The sequence below is a fragment of the Centruroides sculpturatus genome, unplaced genomic scaffold (genome assembly GCF_000671375.1).
Source record: "Centruroides sculpturatus isolate CEXI.00-Female unplaced genomic scaffold, Cexi_2.0 scaffold927, whole genome shotgun sequence".
Classification (NCBI taxonomy): domain Eukaryota; kingdom Metazoa; phylum Arthropoda; class Arachnida; order Scorpiones; family Buthidae; genus Centruroides; species Centruroides sculpturatus.
In genome coordinates this window covers 128,712-149,205 of record NW_019385272.1, presented here as the reverse complement: position 1 = coordinate 149,205, position 20,494 = coordinate 128,712, and the positions used below count along the sequence as shown (strand labels likewise).

Here is a 20,494-nt window from a genome sequence, read left to right as displayed (position 1 = left end):
TGTCGATAGCCCGACACGTGTTCCGCAGCCATCTTGTATTTTCTCGCGCGCGTGGGATTGTGGGATCTCTCTTATGACTGGATCTATAGTTTCGAGCACTCTCTCGAGTCGATCGCGATTGAACCTCGTTTCAGTCGAGATTGAGACAATCGATGGAGGTTGCACCAGGCGAACAGGGAATAAGGCTCTAGTTTAGTAGTGTTACAGAGTATAATACATATATTTTAATATATTTTTTAAAAGAAACAAAACCACTGAGAAATGTTACGTGTGTTTAACAACGGGTTCGGAAAACTTTGAAAATGTTAACAACGGGTTCGGCCGAACCTGTGCGAACCCGCTGAATATCACCACTGTATATATACATATTTACCATGTTACTTGAAATTACATTTTTTCAAACACATCATTTTTTGTAAAATGCTAATAAAAATATTCTTACCAATTACTGGCAGATTATCATCATCCAAATATATTTTTACAACACCATCCTGAAATATTAATATAAATTAATATATGATTTAAAATACAGTGTAACCTGGTTAACTCAAATTGGTCAAAGGAAAAAAAATTTGGACTTAAAGTTAAAAAGTTTAGAATTATGGAGGTTTGGCTAAAAATCAAGATTTTGTGCATTGGTTTATTAGTGACCCATAATATTTCCATGGGTCTTGTTAGATAGAATCATTGTGTCAATGTAAGCCTCTTGGTGTTGTCCAGAAACTTGAGAACATTTAACCAAATGGTTAAATACATTACTGAGAAAAGCTTTGCTAAATAGTTGTTCCATTCACTCCTAAGTGTTTAATAAGGATTTTTTTAATTGTGATATTTTGTGCCTAGAATTAATCTGATTTATATTTTTTTATCACAAACATATCCCATGCATTATAGAAAATTTGTGATTAGTTTATTTGATGACTGTTATATGATGAATTGTAGATAAACATTAATTATCTATATATTAATTGAAAGAGGGTTTCAGCTTTTCTAACTTAGTTTGAGTAAATGGCCATGGCCAAATATACGGTTCAGATATAAAATTAAAGCTCTTACCATATAGATGATGCTGCTGAAGAGATATTTGAGAACAGTGTATTGTCATTTGCTTCCTTTGTTGCCAATAAGACCATAGCTTCAGAAGGCCATAGACTGTATAGTACATGCTTAATATCAATGGGCAGCATCATTACAAATCTTTACATCCTGACATACCTGACAAATGATAATATACTCAGCTTTACATTATAGACACTGCAGAAGCAACAGCCATCAGAATGTCTAGAGATGCAACTTGCAATCCTAATGATGATGCTGCATGACATGATTGCTGAGGTGAACCCCTTCATATGCTGTTACAGAATGATGGCAGAGGTTGATCAGCAAAAAAGAGCAAGCAATGATTGAAGGTTCAGTCATGTGTACACAAGAAATGCTGTGTCAAGATGATCTCTAAAAGAAATTTTTACCTCAGACAACAACTCACTAACACTTGATGAAATGTGGTAACAGCCATTTTGTGTCCAAAGAATTTGCACTGTACAGACACAAATGATAGAATTGTTGCTTCCCTGTTTGGAGAAGAGAAAATGTATTTGAGCTTATACTGTACAGCAAGTTTCAAATGACCAGAATAAGCACATGAGATACTTGATAGAATTTCTACACACAATTGAGATGAGTGGACTTCCACCACAAAAGTTAACATTAAAGATCAGAGCTGAAGTCATGCTCATCAGGAACCTTAACACTAAAAAAGAGTTGGTTAATAGAATGAGATTAGTTATATGTGGTGTGTTTAACAACATAATTAACATTAAATCCTCATGGGTGAACACTGTGGAATTATTTTCATATGCTTCCTCGGATACCATTAACTCAAAATGATGGCACTTTTCCTTTAACAATTAAACAACTTCAATTTCCCCATAATTCTGGAATTTGTCCTGACAATTCAAGGACAGACTCAATAAAGTTGGTATTTATTTACCAGAGACAGTTTTAGTCATGGTAAGCTTTATGTGGCCTTTTCTGATCCTGACCATAAACAACACAGCAGTAAAAATTTCACACCTGGACCTCAATGTTTGTTCACTTTGAAAGGATGACTCAAAATATTGTATTTCAAAAAGTACCAAAATAAATTTCAATTAAAATGGCAAACAGTATTTTTATAATTTAAAAAATAATAAGAAACAAGTCATCTCCAATTCCGTCATGTCCAATCACTAGGAACAAAACATTCTTCTTTTGCAAGACAACCTTTTATTAGAGGCTAAACCTCTGAAAATTATGTAAAACAGTTAAAATGTTCTTTGATAACATCATTGATTAACTGTTTTACATAATTTGTAGCGTGTATTCTCTAATAAAAGAGGTAATCTCTGCAAAGGAAGACTGTTTTGTTCCTGGTTACTGGACATGACAGAATTGAAGACAACTAGGTTTCTTCTATATTTTTTAAATTCTGAAATAAACTAGAATGTCTGATTGTTTTAGGTCTAAAAGTTTTATTTGTGAAGTGAATGGCATGGGGTGGGCCACCACTACCATCACCATTAATCCAAATCCCCATCAATTGAATTCAATTGGTCTGTCTTAAAAATGCTAAATTGCCACCCTGGGACCTGGATGCAAAGTTGAAAGAAGCCTCATGGCATCAGGAACAGGCAGATGGAATCACCTATAGATGGATTCAGAAAACATTTGCTATACTGATCATTTTTGTGTAGAATGACAACTTTTAAATGAGCTCATGATTGTATTATAATTGAATAAAACAGTCAATTTTGACAGATTCCTGCTAGTTTTATTTAAATTAAAATTAGAGAAATTTTATTAAAATGCTGTATCAAAACTCCATTCAAGTTACAGTTTGAGGAATTCAACTTAACATGTTTGATTTAACATGTGAATGCCTATGCATATGTTAAATGTGCATGGGGGAAGACAATGGGGAAAGAGAATGACTTCAAGTTATTTCTGTCCAAGTTAACCAGGTTCCACTATATACATAAAACACATTAACATACATACACATGTTTATATATATAAATTATTTGAAAGAATAAAATTTCATTACTATTATAAAACTTTTATGATATCCAATATAGAGCTTTAAAGATAAATCATAATCATAATCTCTGTATAAAATTTAATGAAGTATGTTATTTTCCTAAATTTTCATTTATGAACATGCTGGAGCATATGTGTAAATGAAGATATAGAAAAATAGCAACCATCCCACAGAAATGCATTAAAATTTGAAGACTTATATTCTAAAAATTAATATTATCATTAATCCAACAATCTTTTTTGGCTTATTTTATGCAAGTAAATTACAATTATGTTAAATATTATTAGTAAGATAAATTTAAATGAAACTTATAATGAAAATTTACATGTATTACATGGAAAAAAAATTACTTGCTTACAAATTCAATTGAATGTTATTTGTATATTATAAGAAAAAAGTACAGATAAGAGATAAAAAAACATATTATAATGTGTTGTTTTATAAAATTTATTTATTAACTAAAGGCATTTTTGATCTTGCACAAAATTGTACTTCTTACATTAATTTTAATTTTAAAAACATAGCAAAACAAACAAACAAATAAATTATAAGAAACAAAAATTAGCAAATATAAATTATATTACAGATCTGATTATATGAGTTTTGATAAATAGGTAATATGTTATTTAAAAAAGCCGGCAAAGGCTCTTGCTCAACTTTCCTAGCACTTGAACAAAAGGTTAAGGGGACCATTAGGAAGTTTGATAATTTTCAATTATACTAGGATATAAAATATAAGTAAAATCAAAAACTTAAAAAAGTAATTTTCTTGAATTATGATAAAAATCTTCATTCAAAAAATATTATAACACTAGCTCAAAAGTTAAAATTGTGTGGCACCTATCTGTTATGAGATGTTCCTAAAAAAATAACTTTTATATTTAATTATTATAAAAAGGCAAATAAAGAGTTAATTTTGAGAATAGAGACAACTTTTTAAAAATATTGTAAATGCCAATAATGAATACAATTTTCATTAAGTCTGATCAGACTCAAGATGTGACACATCTCTCTATCTCCCCATCCTTGAGTTCTGTACTCCAAAATTTAATAGCATCAATGCCCCTTATATACAAGTTACCATGCCAAATTTCATTTCTTAATTTTCACCCATTCCAGAGATATTAAATGCAATAGATATGAACAAACAAATAAACACTCATCAGAAATTTTTTTCTTTGTTTGATTCAGGGATCTCAAAACATTGAGATTTGAAAAAAAAAAACCCAGAGGGTCATTTTGACACAATTACAAATTTATACTTTCCAATGTTATAACAGCAATGAAAGTAAAATTATGTAAGATCACTTAAATTGCAATCATATTGTATTTGAACTCTTTTATGATTTCTATTTGTAGTTTATGAGCATCACTCTATTATAAGTTAAAAGTATTTTATTAGAGAGTGATGTAATTAAACTATTTGAATAAGTTTATAAATCAAAACATATAGGATATAACAAATAGTTTAACTTATTTATAAAACTAAATACAGTCAACTTGATTTAAAGTGAACACCATTAAAGCAAATTTTGCCATTGCCCTGTTCATTTTCACCTGCAAAATACCATTGTCACTATGTTAATTTTAATGCAATAACGCAAACAAAACTTTTATCAGAATTCATTAAATCAAACTGCAAATTACCCTCAGGAAATAATCCTACTTCAAGTTATGGTTACTTTTTGCACTTTTTGATGTGAACAATAAAAAATGAGTACTGTAATAAATGTTCTAACTTGAGTAGAATGCATTTTACCTCATAATAAACTAAGATAGTTTCAACCTCCAATTGTAGAGCAATTCAAACTTCTGGTTTTAGCAAACCATTTTACTGTACTCAGAAAATATGTTTAAACTTTAAGGACACCCACTCCTTTAAATGGAGGCAGTCCCATCATGCTATATGTAATATGCATATTACATATATGCTACATGCAATATGCAAACTAGCAAACACATGCTAGTTTGCATATTGGGATGATGCCAGTTTTGGGTTTTTTTTTACTCTTGGTACCAAAAATATTTTCTACTTTTTAAAATAATCTTCAACAGAAAAAAAATTATGAATTTCTTTTAACTTTGTTTTGTTTCACCATTTTACACTTAAATAGCAAATATTGTCCCCTTGTCATTTTGTTTGATTTGAAAAATCATTCAGAATTTTTTTTTGTTAATGAATTTAATTTTATTTAACTTTATTTAATAAATTAATTCAAAATACTATATTATATTTTAGAGATTTCAATCATCCATTAAACCTTAACTCCCTAAATTATACAACCTTGGCCTTGACTCTGAAACTCATTAATACAAACTTTCAATAAAGAAAACTAATTACAGTTCCCCTAGTAATTTATATTAACACAAGCTGAATGTAAAATTATTTAATTATCAAATTTATCAAGAGGTTTATATTTGTCATTAATAATATTACTAATAACAAATTATTTGGATTATTAATGATGATATTAACTTAATTCTCCAAAAATTCTTTAATGTAAATTAGAATTAAATGTAAATTGTAAATTAGATAATTTGTCATTTATTATACAGTAGAGCGTCATTTATCCGAATCAATTGGGGACTGGGGTTGTTCGGATAACTTATTTTTCGGATAACCAATTATGTACGAAAAAATATATTAATTTATCCCGTGTTGAAATTTTTCTCCGCTGCGTGTCGCTTCACGTTGAATTTTCCTCGATGTTAAGCCTAACGAAGACTATTGTATTGTTAAAAATTATTTTTTTATTTTGTACAAACAAAATAAATATATTGAAAAATATAAAAACAATAAAAAATTATACTTCAGAAGTTAATTTAGTATCAAAAACGTAAAATATTTGAGTAGCCCAAGACATAGCCAAAGATTGCAGTGCCACAGCACTGGCGAAAATTTAAATTTGTCGACTGGAATTCCTTCGGATAACCGACCTTCGGATAAACGACGCTCTACTGTACTTAAAAAATGCCAAATCAGATGTTGATTAATTGAAAAAATGAAAAATTGGATAGCTTACTTTCACAAGAAAGGAAACATGAAACATATTTTCCACTGTATGAGAAAATGATTCGGGATCAGTCACAAATTCAAAATAACAAATTGGTTCATCTGAAATATTTAATTTTAATAAAATGTATATTAAATGTAAACATACATATTAATGTTAATTTTAAATATTGTTACATTGTTATTCACCACTACTTGTAAATAAGATGCTATATCTAATGCTAGATTCACATTGGCATATGAACTACTACAAAGTGAATACAAATAGCCAGTTCATCACCTTCCGGTGAGCATTCAACCAATTCATTAAAAGTTGTGACTATCTTAACTTTTGCCAGACTTCAAATTGTTCAACCAATAAACTTTTCACAATTAGTATTCAAAACCTTTCTAGTCAACACATCCTAACTTTGCATCATGTAAACAATGCTCATAACTGTTCATTTCATTCATTCTTAGCGGTTCATACGACAGTGTAAACTGAGCTAAAGATAGATGACTTACGTTTATTTTTAACATAGATTTTTTGCAAAAGTTTTAAAATTTCTTCCACCTCTTCAGTTGTAGTCTCATTATTGCTACCCAAGGAATTTACCTATTGAACAATTCAATATATCAATTTTTAAAATTACATATTTACTGCTGTGAATAATTCATTTATAAAATTTAATATGATCATAAAAACTGTATCTATTTAAAATTATATTTAATGCATTTGAAATTAATTAAATGTATTTGAAATTGATAATTTTATATTTTTAACAAAAAATTCATCTAGTTAGCTAGGTCTGCCTATCTAGCTGTACAGAATCTTTTAAAAAGAATGCTACCATTTTAAATTACTGTAATTATTAATTAATTTGCAATAAATAACTATGAGCATCATTGGCTTTTCCATTATAATTACAGATTTAACACACATCTTTTCAATTTTTTATTCAATCAACACAAAATTTCCCAGAATGCATTTCAGCCTGTTCAAAAGCCCTCTTCAGCCAGGTAATATATATACATTCAACTGGCTGAAGAGAGCTTTTGAACAGGCAGAAATGCATTCTGGGAAATTTTGTGTTGATTGAATAAAAAATTGAAAAGATGTGTATGATAAATCTGTAATTATAACGGAGAAGCCCAATGAGGTACACAGTTATTTACTGCAAATTAATTGATAATACAGATAAGATACTTATATTACTGTAATTATGTTAATTATTATCTGAGAAGTATGTGAATGTACAGTACACCAACCAATAGAATAACTGTCCAAGTTTCATCTCCCATCTGCATTCAAATGTGTTGTATATTACTAGCAGGAAGCACTGTAAATGAAAATCATGACTTCACAATAGAGGTGTTTTGTAAATTACACTTCACTCTGACACCGGGGATGAAATACTAAATACGGAACCTGTTACCGGTGTAATTACACCGGTAACAGGTTCCGTATTTAGAGGTGTTTTGTGTTCTGAAGTTTGCAAAGTTTGAATCACTCATCATTGTGCAACATGAGTAATTTGCAGAAGCTGTAGAATTGTAGCTACCATGGGAGGAGTGACAATGGATAAGCAATACTGAGTGTAGGAAGAATTTGAGTATGTTTTTCTCAGATAATAATTAACACAATTACAATAATTTAAACTTCGGTAACATTTTTTTTGGAAGACCTTGTGTTTATGAAATTTTAGGTTGCAACTGAAAACATTAGCTTCAAGAATTCTCTAATCTCTTGAAGTATTTTGTGACAGAATTTGCTTCTCAATTTATACAACTTCTTTTATTTCTTCAAATTTCCCTACCTCTATTTAGCCATAGATATTAAATATAATTTCTTCAGCTTAATTATTTAATGATCTTCCTTGTTTAAACAAAGAATTAATAAGCATCATTCAGCCTTTAGAATATTTTATAGTCAACAACTATAGAATGATAGAAAATACTCAAGAGATTTTAATAAAACAAACATTATACTGTCAATTTTCTTCATCTTTCACAATGAAACTGTTAAATACTTTTAAATTTATTTTATTATTATTAAGAAAGCTATTTGTCTACAATTCACAATATGCCAAGTAGGAAAAAAAGTATTTTAATTTTTCAACCAATTTTCTAAAATTGAAATATATTTAAATAAACACAAAACATGAATCCCATAATAAGAAACACTTTTGATATTCAAAGGTCTTCATCAGGCTATATCACATCAAAAGCATTCATTACTGAACAATTTATGCTGATATTTATGATTGTTTATATATTTTTTTCTCCTTATTTTTATCCAGCTTCTGCATTTAATTTTTGATATTTAAATAATTTTCTTAAATATTTCATATCAGATTATATAAATATTGAATAAATAATGTTTTTTATAATTATATATGATATTATCTTAAGATGAAAAGCAGACAACTACTTAACATTGGATTTGAACTGCTAATTAGAATAACATTCTGCTAATTAAATCTAACCTGATCTAATCAATAGCTTTAATGTTAATTTATTGAAATAGCATCAATACTAAAATATGTGTTTTTCATGCCATAATCTGGCCAATTTCAGAATGCAAGAATTATATGAAATAAATATCTAATACATTTTGAATACAGAAATAGAATACAGAAAACCAAAAATATAAAATATTTCTGTATTAATATAATTATATTAAGATTTCTATACCATAATATATAATTAAGCCTCTTTAATCTAGTGTGAAATATTCTGGATTATGTATTTTTCTGAATCATAAATTTTATATGGTAACTATATTAATATATCCTATTATTTTATGAGTGTAAGAATAATGCTAAAATTGTATTAAAAATTTGCATTGTCTTCATTGCAAACTCTATAGCTGAAGAGCAAATGACAAAAACAGAAAAAAATATATAAATTTAATGAATTCACTGACTTAAATCAAACCTCAAAAGATTTAAGATTTATAGATATGTACAACAGAGCTATCTGCACTCCCTCAATAGACACACAACACATCCACAATCACCCCAGTGACTTACTACAGCAACCTAAAAAACATCTATAAGAAACATTTCTAACATTGCAAGTTTCCAACAGTTATGTACAATGTTTTTAGATTTCTTAAAATTATAATTGGTATAGCTTATTAAAACAAATCAATTAATTATAAAACTCTGAATTCTTACTGTAGTAGGAGTAATAGCTTTGGTTGGAGCATCTTTGTCTTTTTTCTTCATTGGTTTTCGTTTTCCTTTGGCTTGTACATCACCAATTTCAAAGGATCCATATCTTGAAAATAAATATTAATACTCATAAATTTATTATTATGATGTTATTGGAACGTAAACTACTCAGTTTATGCTAATGCCTAGTGCTATGCTGGATCAAGGCATATCTACAGGAAAAATTATTTTGTTCACATGCTGTTTGTTTATGTATCTGTAATTAAGAATTTTCTTACTACTATATATGAAGTTTTGTTGATTTGAAGCACTAATGTTTTCAGATTTTTGTGTTGCATATGTGGTATATATCTGTACAAGAAAGAACTACAAGCACAATAAATATCTTATCTATTCTGCTTAGGCACTTATTTCACGAGCAAGTTTAGAGCATTTACTAATTTTTTCAGTGTATGCAATTTGTATGTTATGGGAATTTGGTACAGTTATGTCCATGATGTATGTGATTTTGTTGTTTGTCAATGAATGTGATATCAGATCTGTTATGATAGATTGTTTTGTCTTTTATTATGATTAGTCATAGTATATTCTGTATTTCATGTTTGATTGTCTTAACTGCGAATATTGACTTCTCTCTGAGTTTGTAATAGTTTATGTTTGTGTGCAAAGCTTACAATTCAATGAATAGCTTCATACATGACATTTCCTACAAGTGTCATTTGTAAGTGTTGTTTCTTCTAAAATGTTTTCCTGTAGTTTTTTTGTACTTATGACCTAGTATATCAAATCAATTGTATGACAATAATGAATCTTTCTGACTCAAAAACATTTGCAAGTCAGCCATCATTTGACACATTTGAGATTGTTACTGCTTATTGCAGAGCTCTTCTGATCCAGAACTGTGTTATGACATTGGTATGTATGGCACATATCTATCTGTATATGCCTCTTATATACCATGTTAGATCCAAGTCAGTATTATGTAAGTTTAATAGTATGCTGTTTTTGTCTGCAGAGTTACAACTTTGTGTTATTGTGATGCTTCTTGTTTCTGTAAAAAATCTCTCATAGTTTCTGTATTTGTTTGCAGCAAAGATTTACTATATCTGTAAAACCTCATTTACCCTCTTTACAAGGATAAGCCAGTCTTAGAGTATGATTATGCTTTTTAATGTTGTTTATGTTTTCCTTTGGAGTTGTTCTAGTTCTGTGTATGCCAATTATAGAACTCAAACTGAATATGAGAGTATTGAAATAACATATGCTTTGATTGCTTTAAATGAATGCATGTTTTGCATTCAACTGTGTTGTTAGTAATCGGTTTGATCTATTGTTGTATCTTTTGTTAGTCTTTATTTTATTTGTGAATGTTCTGTGAGTTTGGTGTGTTGGAATCTTAAATATTTGTAGACTTTACCCTCATCCACAGATTCAATGACATCTTCATTTCTCAGTGCAAAATTACCTTTCTTCAGGATTTTTTTTTCTATGTGAAGTGTTTTGAAGTATCTAGCCAAACTCCATCTAAATGTCAATGGAGTAGTGTGTGTAATTTCTAGTAGATGATTTAGCTGTTCTTGTGTGGATGTACAAAGTTTCAGGTCATCATGTATATAAAACAAGATAATATGTATTGTGTTGTTTTGTTATGTTATTATTACTAATAGTATTATCAGAAAACAAGATGTTAGTTTCTTAGATAATGTTAAAGAAACAAACTGTTATAAAAACATATTGAATAACTAGTATTTCTTCAAGCAAAAGGACAAAACTTTTCATCCTATTCTACAACAACTTATGTCTAAATTTCATATACAGATATCTCATTTAATACAGTAGTTAGATTCTGAAAAAGTACTGTGTTATGTAAATCCATGCTGTGTGAAAGAAAGAACTAGTACAAAACATAGGGTTAGGTTTCATAAGTTAGCAAGAGTATACTATTCTTTTTTGTAATTAAGAGAAATATGTTTATTAAAACAATCAATAATTAACAATTGCAATAAAAAATATTGCATATTAACATTAATTTTTTCTTCACTGCTAAATACCATTAAATGAAAACATTTTCTTTTTGGCAAAATATTGTCATCTAAACTTTTCTGTTGACCTTAATCTGAAGTATCAGCATCTTGCTTTTTCACTATTTTTTTCATAAAATGTGATATTTTCATTTGCTTGCATTTGCCTAAGAAATCTTTAAAAATTTAATCTTTTTATGAAGCAACTTTTAATTTAATTTGTAAAAAACAAAACACAGTGACAGTCTTTTGGGTTCATTTAGAGCCCTATCACCAACAACAGTAACACCTGATTTACAGGCAAGCTAGAAGAATAAGTAGCTAGGACAAGGAAGAATACAATTGTACAATCAGTTCTCATTAAAGAAAACTAGGTAAAAGGCATGAAACACCATCGAAAATTTCAATATTCTAAAATCCATGGGCAAATATGATACAACATGCATGCTTGCTTGAATAAAAAATATAAAATGACAGTGTTTTCATTTAAAAATTGTAATGTTTTGTATGGGGATGTCTCCAATTCTCAAACTATATTAGAGCAAAACCAAGTTGAATGAAGGATACCTGTACATCAATTAATTATTTACATGTGCAACATTTCTTTTTAATAATTTCAGTAGTAGTGACTGAAATGAGATGAACTGAAATGAATGACTTGGAATGTGTTGTTGGTAAATTTGTTTATACACTAAATTATTAATACCTTTTTAAGCATAGAAAGTTTTTCTTTAGTTATACTCCACAGATTTTTAATTTAAATTATTAAATCAATAAAAACAAAAGAACTATTAAATGAAATATTCAAATTGTCAATCTACATAAAATCATCCTGATACTGATCCTGATCAAACAATTTTCATCTACAGAGACAACCTTTTTATGGAGGCTATGCCTTTGCAATAATGAAATTTGAAATAAACTATTTGCTTTTTACCAATGGCAATGTCACCAAAAGAAGTTTTAACCAAATAGCATTATTGCAGAGACTACTATAAAAAGATTCTCTCTGTAGATGAAGATTGTTTGTTGTTGGTAATTGTAAAGGCAGATATCCAAAGACATTTTATATATTCTGTATTTTTGTATTTTATTAAAAATTTACATATTGTCAGTCAATTTGAAATTGAAATGAATATTTGTGGTTAATTAGGTCTTTTTTAACCAACTTACTTTTAATTATTTTAGTTTATATGATACAAAACTAGAATCAAAACAAATGTAAAATTTACAGAAAATATATTGTAACAAATAATGCTTTCTTTGAATAAATATAGATACAGCTACTGAATGTCTGAAAAGTTACTGTGCAGTCAGAAGTTTGTAATGACAGTAAAGTTATATGCACGGTATTGCACATAATACAGTAAAACCCTGCTTAACACTGATTCAATATAATGCGGTCTGCTCAAAGCCTAAAACAAGCTCAAAATTTACGCTGATTTAAATTATCGCAGCATTTCATTGATTCGTATATAATACAATTATTTGTGAACACAAACCAATCAGCAAAAGATGTCAAAAAGGTGTACTTTCTTTAAATCTATGTTTGTTTGGTGCAATTTTGGTAAAAGTATAACATCATGGATGCCATAGGAAATATCGACTTCACTTGGCAAGAATTAACTGATAAATGCATGAACAAAGTGTGGAAGAAGTTATGGCTGAAGGTATCCAAGCATTCTCAATGAGAAGAGCCTATCGCTGTATTGTTAGGTTAATCAAACTCAACCTAAATCAATATAGCAGGACTAGGAGATATAGACAAGAAGGCTATTGAGGAGTTACAGCAGGTTTCTGGTGAGAGCCTTACCAACGATGACCTTCAAGAACTGGCAGAACATGGAATTCATGTGAAACTGGAAAATAGAGATTCTGAAAATGAAGAACCCAAAAAATTTCTCTAAAGATTTCCTTACTAAAAGTTTGCTAAGATAACCAAAAGCGTTGATCAAATTGTAGCGAATGATCCAGTTTTTGAAAGGAGTGCAAAAGCAAAATGAGGCGTTTTGGATGCAATCTGCTACTGACATTTGCTTAAGGAAAGAAAAAAGCAATAAATGAAACTTCACAACTTTATTGCAAAAGAATAAGAATTTCAGAAAAGTCAGGACCTTCGTCACAAAAAATGAAGTTTATATTTCTGTGTGCATATGTTTATGTGTTATTTAACATATATTATTATACAAATTAATATAAAAATAACTTAAAATTAAAGTAAAATTTGTTTATTTTTGGTTGCATGTTCCCCTAGCCCTATTTACTCTATGTTAAAATGACCTCATTTAATGCTGTTTTCCTTAGTGCTTTGTTGTCTAGGAACACATCCCCCATGTTCAGTGGGGTCTTACAGGTACCTGTAAGACCCTGCTTAAGTTGTAAGTTGTCAATTTGATATCAGACTAGTTCACCACATGGTGTTACAAACAACTTATAGGTTTTGTATATAATACTGTACATATAGCATTAATGTAAAAATTTCTCACTGCACTGCAACTTTTTTGACACCCTCTATAAAATTTGTTAAGTGCTTTGAAGCTTACTGATCATCTTGAATCAAATTCAAGCAATAAGCTCAAAAACACTTATCAACCTATCTTTATATTTACTCCAAAAAACCATTATATGTTGCTTTATTCTAATTTAATTTGAAGATGGAATACAATATACATACATACATACATATAGATTTGAAAAAATTTAATTACATGTAATGAAAAGATGGTGATTTATTTATGAGTGGATGAAATTGTTTTCCAAATTCAATCCAATGTTCAGGTAATAAGGGACAAGGTTGTTCACTTCCTCCTCCTTCATCAGTATCTATTCTATTTGGCCTTAAATAAGATATCTGAAATGATGATAAACACTTTTGCAAAATGTTTTGATAAAGTTGTCTAATGATATTACTAAGCATACTATATTAGAATCTTACTAATTTTTCTGCAAATTCTAAAGGCTGGAATGTTAAAAAGTCTGTATGAAGGGCTTGAGCTTGTTGTTTTCCAGCAGCAGCACAAAGGTATATTAAACGTGAATCCATTGCTGCTTCTCTTGTCTTCTTTACTATAGTAAAATTAATTTTAAATTTATTTTTTATCCAATAAAATCTATAAAAAAATACTGACTTTAAAAATAATTATTTCTTTTCATTCTAAAAAATAAAATAACAAAGAGTAAAAACCTTGCATGGAACTGAAGAAAAATAATATTTAAAAGTAAAACTATGTTAAAATTATTAAAATTAAAAATTAATTTATACAATACAATAAATAAAAATTGTTGTTATATTGCTAAGCAATATAATAACAATTTTTATTTATTGTATAAATAACAACATAACATTATTTATTGTTATTTATTTGCATAACATATATTTAAATATATTTATTATATAAATAACAATATAACAACAATTTATTATTATATAGAATACCTTTTTTGAAAAGTAAATTTGCTTCATTTAACCTTTCTGATAATAAATCTGATTTGCTGTGTGTTATTTCTTCTCTCTGTCCTATATAAATTAAAATTGTAACATTATTAAAACAGATTAAACATCTTAATTTAAACTTTATCATCAATTGAAAAAAGCATATTCCAGTATTTCTGACATAGGACCTTAAAAATTAATCATATGTAAATACTAATATATAATTTAAATCTCAAAAACTGCAACTGAAATCTACAAATTAATAATACTCTGCTTTACTGGAATACTTATGTCTAAATATATAATACTCTAGCACAGTGGTTCTCAACCTTTCTGAGACCTCATAACACAATTCATATACATTTCATTAAATGGAGTATCTGCATATCTGCATCAGTATATACAAAAATCCATAAGCAATTCCATGTCTTTGCTGTATTGAATAAAATAGTAAACGTGGAATTGTTTACAAATAAAGAAATATGTTGTAATACATTGGAATAAATTTGCAATAAAAACTTTAAAATTTTTTTACTCGTGAAACATGGGTTGAGAACCATTGTTCTACTATGTAAAATTTATACTCTCTCTAGTTTGTTATTATATCATCATCAGAGAACTAATCTCTGATGATATAGTAGATACTGAATATTCTAAATTAATAATAATAATTTAGTTTGATCTATATGGTTACAAAAAGCAATGAACATAGATACAAAATTGAGAAAAACCAGGGGTAAGAACATTTCTTTATATGTATAATAACAATGTGGCTGTTATTATACACATAAAGAAATAAACTATAGGATGAAAAGTTTTACCATATATGTTTATTAGTATTTGAGTTTAAATGTAAAAACATAATACTTTATTATTTGGAATAGATGCATAGTATCTAATTATTAATTACATTTTGAAAAAGCCTATCTCATTCATTGGCAGTTTATCGCTTTATTTTTTTAAGCGTACAGTACATGCACTGGACATTCTAACATCATATCCTTGGCTCAATTTAAGCTCTGAACGAGACAGTTGGGACCTTATCAGAGCTATAGAGCATACTCACAGGAGCAAAAAAAGTCAAAAGAACCATACTCCACAAGCGACCCTTTGCAAGTTACAGCCCCCAAAATCAGGTCGTACAAGATCACAAGTCACATCTCGCCACTAAAATTATCGCATTTAACTATGTAGCCCATGTGACTATGCCAGCTTCGAGTAACCCACTCAACCGTTAATGGAATACTTTGATGTTATATAGTTTTAGGGGAGGTGAAGGCTCACCCCTGCTCAGGCACCAAGGTGCTCGCTATCGCTTGCACCAAAGCACACGACTACATGGTCAAGGCAAGCAATCGCAAGCTTTGACGACGTGTGGCACGAAGAATAGTCAGTATACCGATACATGTTAAAAACTGAGCTTTGTAGGCGAATATTTGGCGAAAGGTCGCATGTACCGGTTCCTTTGACTTTTTGCTCGTATAGGGGATCTACAATTCTCGGGAGGTGCGAAACCCCTCATTCAGTGCTTGGATCTTACCCCAATTATTAAAAACATGTATTTTTATGTTACGAACGTAAATTACATTACCCTGCTCTTTGTGAATATTATATAAAGCTTACGTTTAGTATCGTTGATCATTTCTCTGTATTTATGTCTTATACTTCGACGCTCTCTCTCATCATCTGTCCAATTTTCTTCTTCGCAGTCGCTGTCATTATCTCTTTTACTTCGATTCATCTTAATTGATATTTACGATTCACACGCGACTACAAATTAGATTGATGCACAATTATCCACACCAGAGTCCGCGCACAAATTTTAACTTTGACGCCCTCTTTGATACAAACTTCAAACTATCAAAAAAATTTATAATATTTAAGTCAAATCGAAACTTTAATTTTTCTTATTTATCTTTAATTTAAATACTGTATATAAATATATTTATATTTAAATATAAAATATTAAATATTTAAAATAAGTACTGTATTTTAATATTATAGATTATACGTGATTGGTCAGCTTAATTATTATTATAATTTTTTTTTTTGGATTTTCGGATTGTGGGCATTATTTTGTCACGATCAGAGACGACAGATATACTAATTAGAAATGGGGGATCCAGTTCCGCTGCTGAAACTGGAACTGTTGGAACTGATCCGAGTGCTGAACGGTTTCATCGAAACCGTTAAGCTAGACGGTTTCATGGAATCATTAGAGAGGTTGTTTTTATCGCGAAAACGTGTACGTCGGACGTTCAGCGCCGCCTTCCTGTAAGCCTAGAAGTTTGAAATGGCGTTTGATACGTCGAGCGTGATTCCACTAACGTTCCAAACGCCATTTTCAAACTTCTAGGCTTACAGGAAAGCGGCGCTGAACGTCCGACGTACACGTTTTCGCGATGAAAACGTCGGCTTCAACCTCGCTATTGTCAGTGACCCCAACCTTCGCCTATGGTCACCGTTCAGAATCATACCTCCAGCGCTCCCCTGCTGCCTTGATTCTTGTTTCGACCTAAACTACTCACTTCTTACTCTATGTTAACTCCGATACGAGAGAGAGAGAGAGAGAGAGAGCATACTGATTTCTCAGCTATGTTCTAGCGCAGTGATTCTCAACCTTTTTTCGTCACGGTACACTTTTAATAATTTAAAAATTTGGCGGCACACGCGATTACTTCGGTAAGTACTGCGGGACAACCGGTGACATCATAACAGTGATTTTTAAACGCGATTGGTTATTTAGGTAACATTTTCTATACGCCTTTGTAACTACCGGCAGTTACCAGTAACACCGGTTACAATTTCCAAACGCGCCCTAGAGGAAGGTAGAACCAATTGAACTACTTGTCTGACGTCACTTATGTATGGGATTCGCAGTGGCGGCACACTTCAAAAATCTTGCGACACAGTGGTTGAGAATCACTGTTCTAGAGTTAATGTATCAGGTTGCCTGCTAATGGCTAGCTCTCGAGTCGCTTTATCCATTTGCCTCTTCAAGGATTTTTGTAATTTTTTTCTACGAGGAAAGTAACAATAATATGCCGAATTAGTGTGATATTTTTTACATCACTTCCGTACCAGTTAGATAAGTGGAAACGTATAATTTCTCGAAAAGATTTACAACTTAGAAGAAATTGCAAATACTGTATGTAACTTGCATTTTGATTAGATTTCTGTGCATATAATTAAAAGAGTTGAAATTCCCCGTGGAAAATGGCAACATAAGGTTCTTATTTTTCCAATTGCCAGTTATATTTGTCAATTAAGTTCCAGAACATTTAAAACTGAAGAATACTATCTTATCAACTATTTTTTTTTCCAACTCTTTCCGCCCCGAGGATCTCTTTCAGCAGCCCATTATGACTTCGGCCAGGTCCACAATGAGGCGGCCGGATAGTGAGGGACGGGGTCCGACATATCCAAACGGACCACTCCCCTAAAAATTCCTGGGAATTTTTCGATCCGNATTAAGAGAAATATGTTTATTAAAACAATCAATAATTAACAATTGCAATAAAAAATATTGCATATTAACATTAATTTTTTCTTCACTGCTAAATACCATTAAATGAAAACATTTTCTTTTTGGCAAAATATTGTCATCTAAACTTTTCTGTTGACCTTAATCTGAAGTATCAGCATCTTGCTTTTTCACTATTTTTTTCATAAAATGTGATATTTTCATTTGCTTGCATTTGCCTAAGAAATCTTTAAAAATTTAATCTTTTTATGAAGCAACTTTTAATTTAATTTGTAAAAAACAAAACACAGTGACAGTCTTTTGGGTTCATTTAGAGCCCTATCACCAACAACAGTAACACCTGATTTACAGGCAAGCTAGAAGAATAAGTAGCTAGGACAAGGAAGAATACAATTGTACAATCAGTTCTCATTAAAGAAAACTAGGTAAAAGGCATGAAACACCATCGAAAATTTCAATATTCTAAAATCCATGGGCAAATATGATACAACATGCATGCTTGCTTGAATAAAAAATATAAAATGACAGTGTTTTCATTTAAAAATTGTAATGTTTTGTATGGGGATGTCTCCAATTCTCAAACTATATTAGAGCAAAACCAAGTTGAATGAAGGATACCTGTACATCAATTAATTATTTACATGTGCAACATTTCTTTTTAATAATTTCAGTAGTAGTGACTGAAATGAGATGAACTGAAATGAATGACTTGGAATGTGTTGTTGGTAAATTTGTTTATACACTAAATTATTAATACCTTTTTAAGCATAGAAAGTTTTTCTTTAGTTATACTCCACAGATTTTTAATTTAAATTATTAAATCAATAAAAACAAAAGAACTATTAAATGAAATATTCAAATTGTCAATCTACATAAAATCATCCTGATACTGATCCTGATCAAACAATTTTCATCTACAGAGACAACCTTTTTATGGAGGCTATGCCTTTGCAATAATGAAATTTGAAATAAACTATTTGCTTTTTACCAATGGCAATGTCACCAAAAGAAGTTTTAACCAAATAGCATTATTGCAGAGACTATAAAAAGATTCTCTCTGTAGATGAAGATTGTTTGTTGTTGGTAATTGTAAAGGCAGATATCCAAAGGCATTTTATATATTCTGTATTTTTGTATTTTATTAAAAATTTACATATTGTCAGTCAATTTGAAATTGAAATGAATATTTGTGGTTAATTAGGTCTTTTTTAACCAACTTACTTTTAATTATTTTAGTTTATATGATACAAAACTAGAATCAAAACAAATGTAAAATTTACAGAAAATATATTGTAACAAATAATGCTTTCTTTGAATAAATATAGATACAGCTACTGAATGTCTGAAAAGTTACTGTGCAGTCAGAAGTTTGTAATGACAGTAAAGTTATATGCACGGTATTGCACATAATACAGTAAAACCCTGCTTAACACTGATTCAATATAACGCGGTCTGCTCAAAGCCTAAAACAAGCTCAAAATTTACGCTGATTTAAATTATCGCAGCATTTCATTGATTCGTATATAATACAATTATTTGTGAACACAAACCAATCAGCAAAAGATGTCAAAAAGGTGTACTTTCTTTAAATCTATGTTTGTTTGGTGCAATTTTGGTAAAAGTATAACATCATGGATGCCATAGGAAATATCGACTTCACTTGGCAAGAATTAACTGATAAATGCATGAACAAAGTGTGGAAGAAGTTATGGCTGAAGGTATCCAAGCATTCTCAATGAGAAGAGCCTATCGCTGTATTGTTAGGTTAATCAAACTCAACCTAAATCAATATAGCAGGACTAGGAGATATAGACAAGAAGGCTATTGAGGAGTTACAGCAGGTTTCTGGTGAGAGCCTTACCAACGATGACATTCAAGAACTGGCAGAACATGGAATTCATGTGAAACTGGAAAATAGAGATTCTGAAAATGAAGAACCCAAAAAATTTCTCTAAAGATTTCCTTACTAAAAGTTTGCTAAGATAACCAAAAGCGTTGATCAAATTGTAGCGAATGATCCAGTTTTTGAAAGGAGTGAAAAAGCAAAATGAGGCGTTTTGGATGCAATCTGCTACCGACATTTGCTTAAGGAAAGAAAAAAGCAATAAATGAAACTTCACAACTTTATTGCAAAAGAATAAGAATTTCAGAAAAGTCAGGACCTTCGTCACAAAAAATGAAGTTTATATTTCTGTGTGCATATGTTTATGTGTTATTTAACATATATTATTATACAAATTAATATAAAAATAACTTAAAATTAAAGTAAAATTTGTTTATTTTTGGTTGCATGTTCCCCTAGCCCTATTTAC

At 29.8% G+C, this 20,494-nt stretch overlaps 1 protein-coding gene across 1 annotated transcript in view; it reads right to left on the bottom strand.

Annotated features, from left to right (window-relative positions):
* The window catches only part of LOC111637006 (EP300-interacting inhibitor of differentiation 3-like), a 24,665-nt gene extending 8,140 nt beyond the window's left edge, over window positions 1-16,525 (bottom strand). The window contains exons 1-8 of the mRNA XM_023382410.1: window positions 16,322-16,525; window positions 14,702-14,782; window positions 14,201-14,331; window positions 13,974-14,116; window positions 9,248-9,350; window positions 6,594-6,684; window positions 6,100-6,191; window positions 443-491 (exon numbers count right to left, since the gene is read on the bottom strand). Coding sequence (XP_023238178.1) covers window positions 443-491; window positions 6,100-6,191; window positions 6,594-6,684; window positions 9,248-9,350; window positions 13,974-14,116; window positions 14,201-14,331; window positions 14,702-14,782; window positions 16,322-16,439 — 808 coding nt within the window. The 5' untranslated portion in view covers window positions 16,440-16,525. The remainder of the gene's footprint in view (window positions 1-442; window positions 492-6,099; window positions 6,192-6,593; window positions 6,685-9,247; window positions 9,351-13,973; window positions 14,117-14,200; window positions 14,332-14,701; window positions 14,783-16,321) is intronic.
* Between the last annotated feature and the right edge of the window lie 3,969 nt (window positions 16,526-20,494).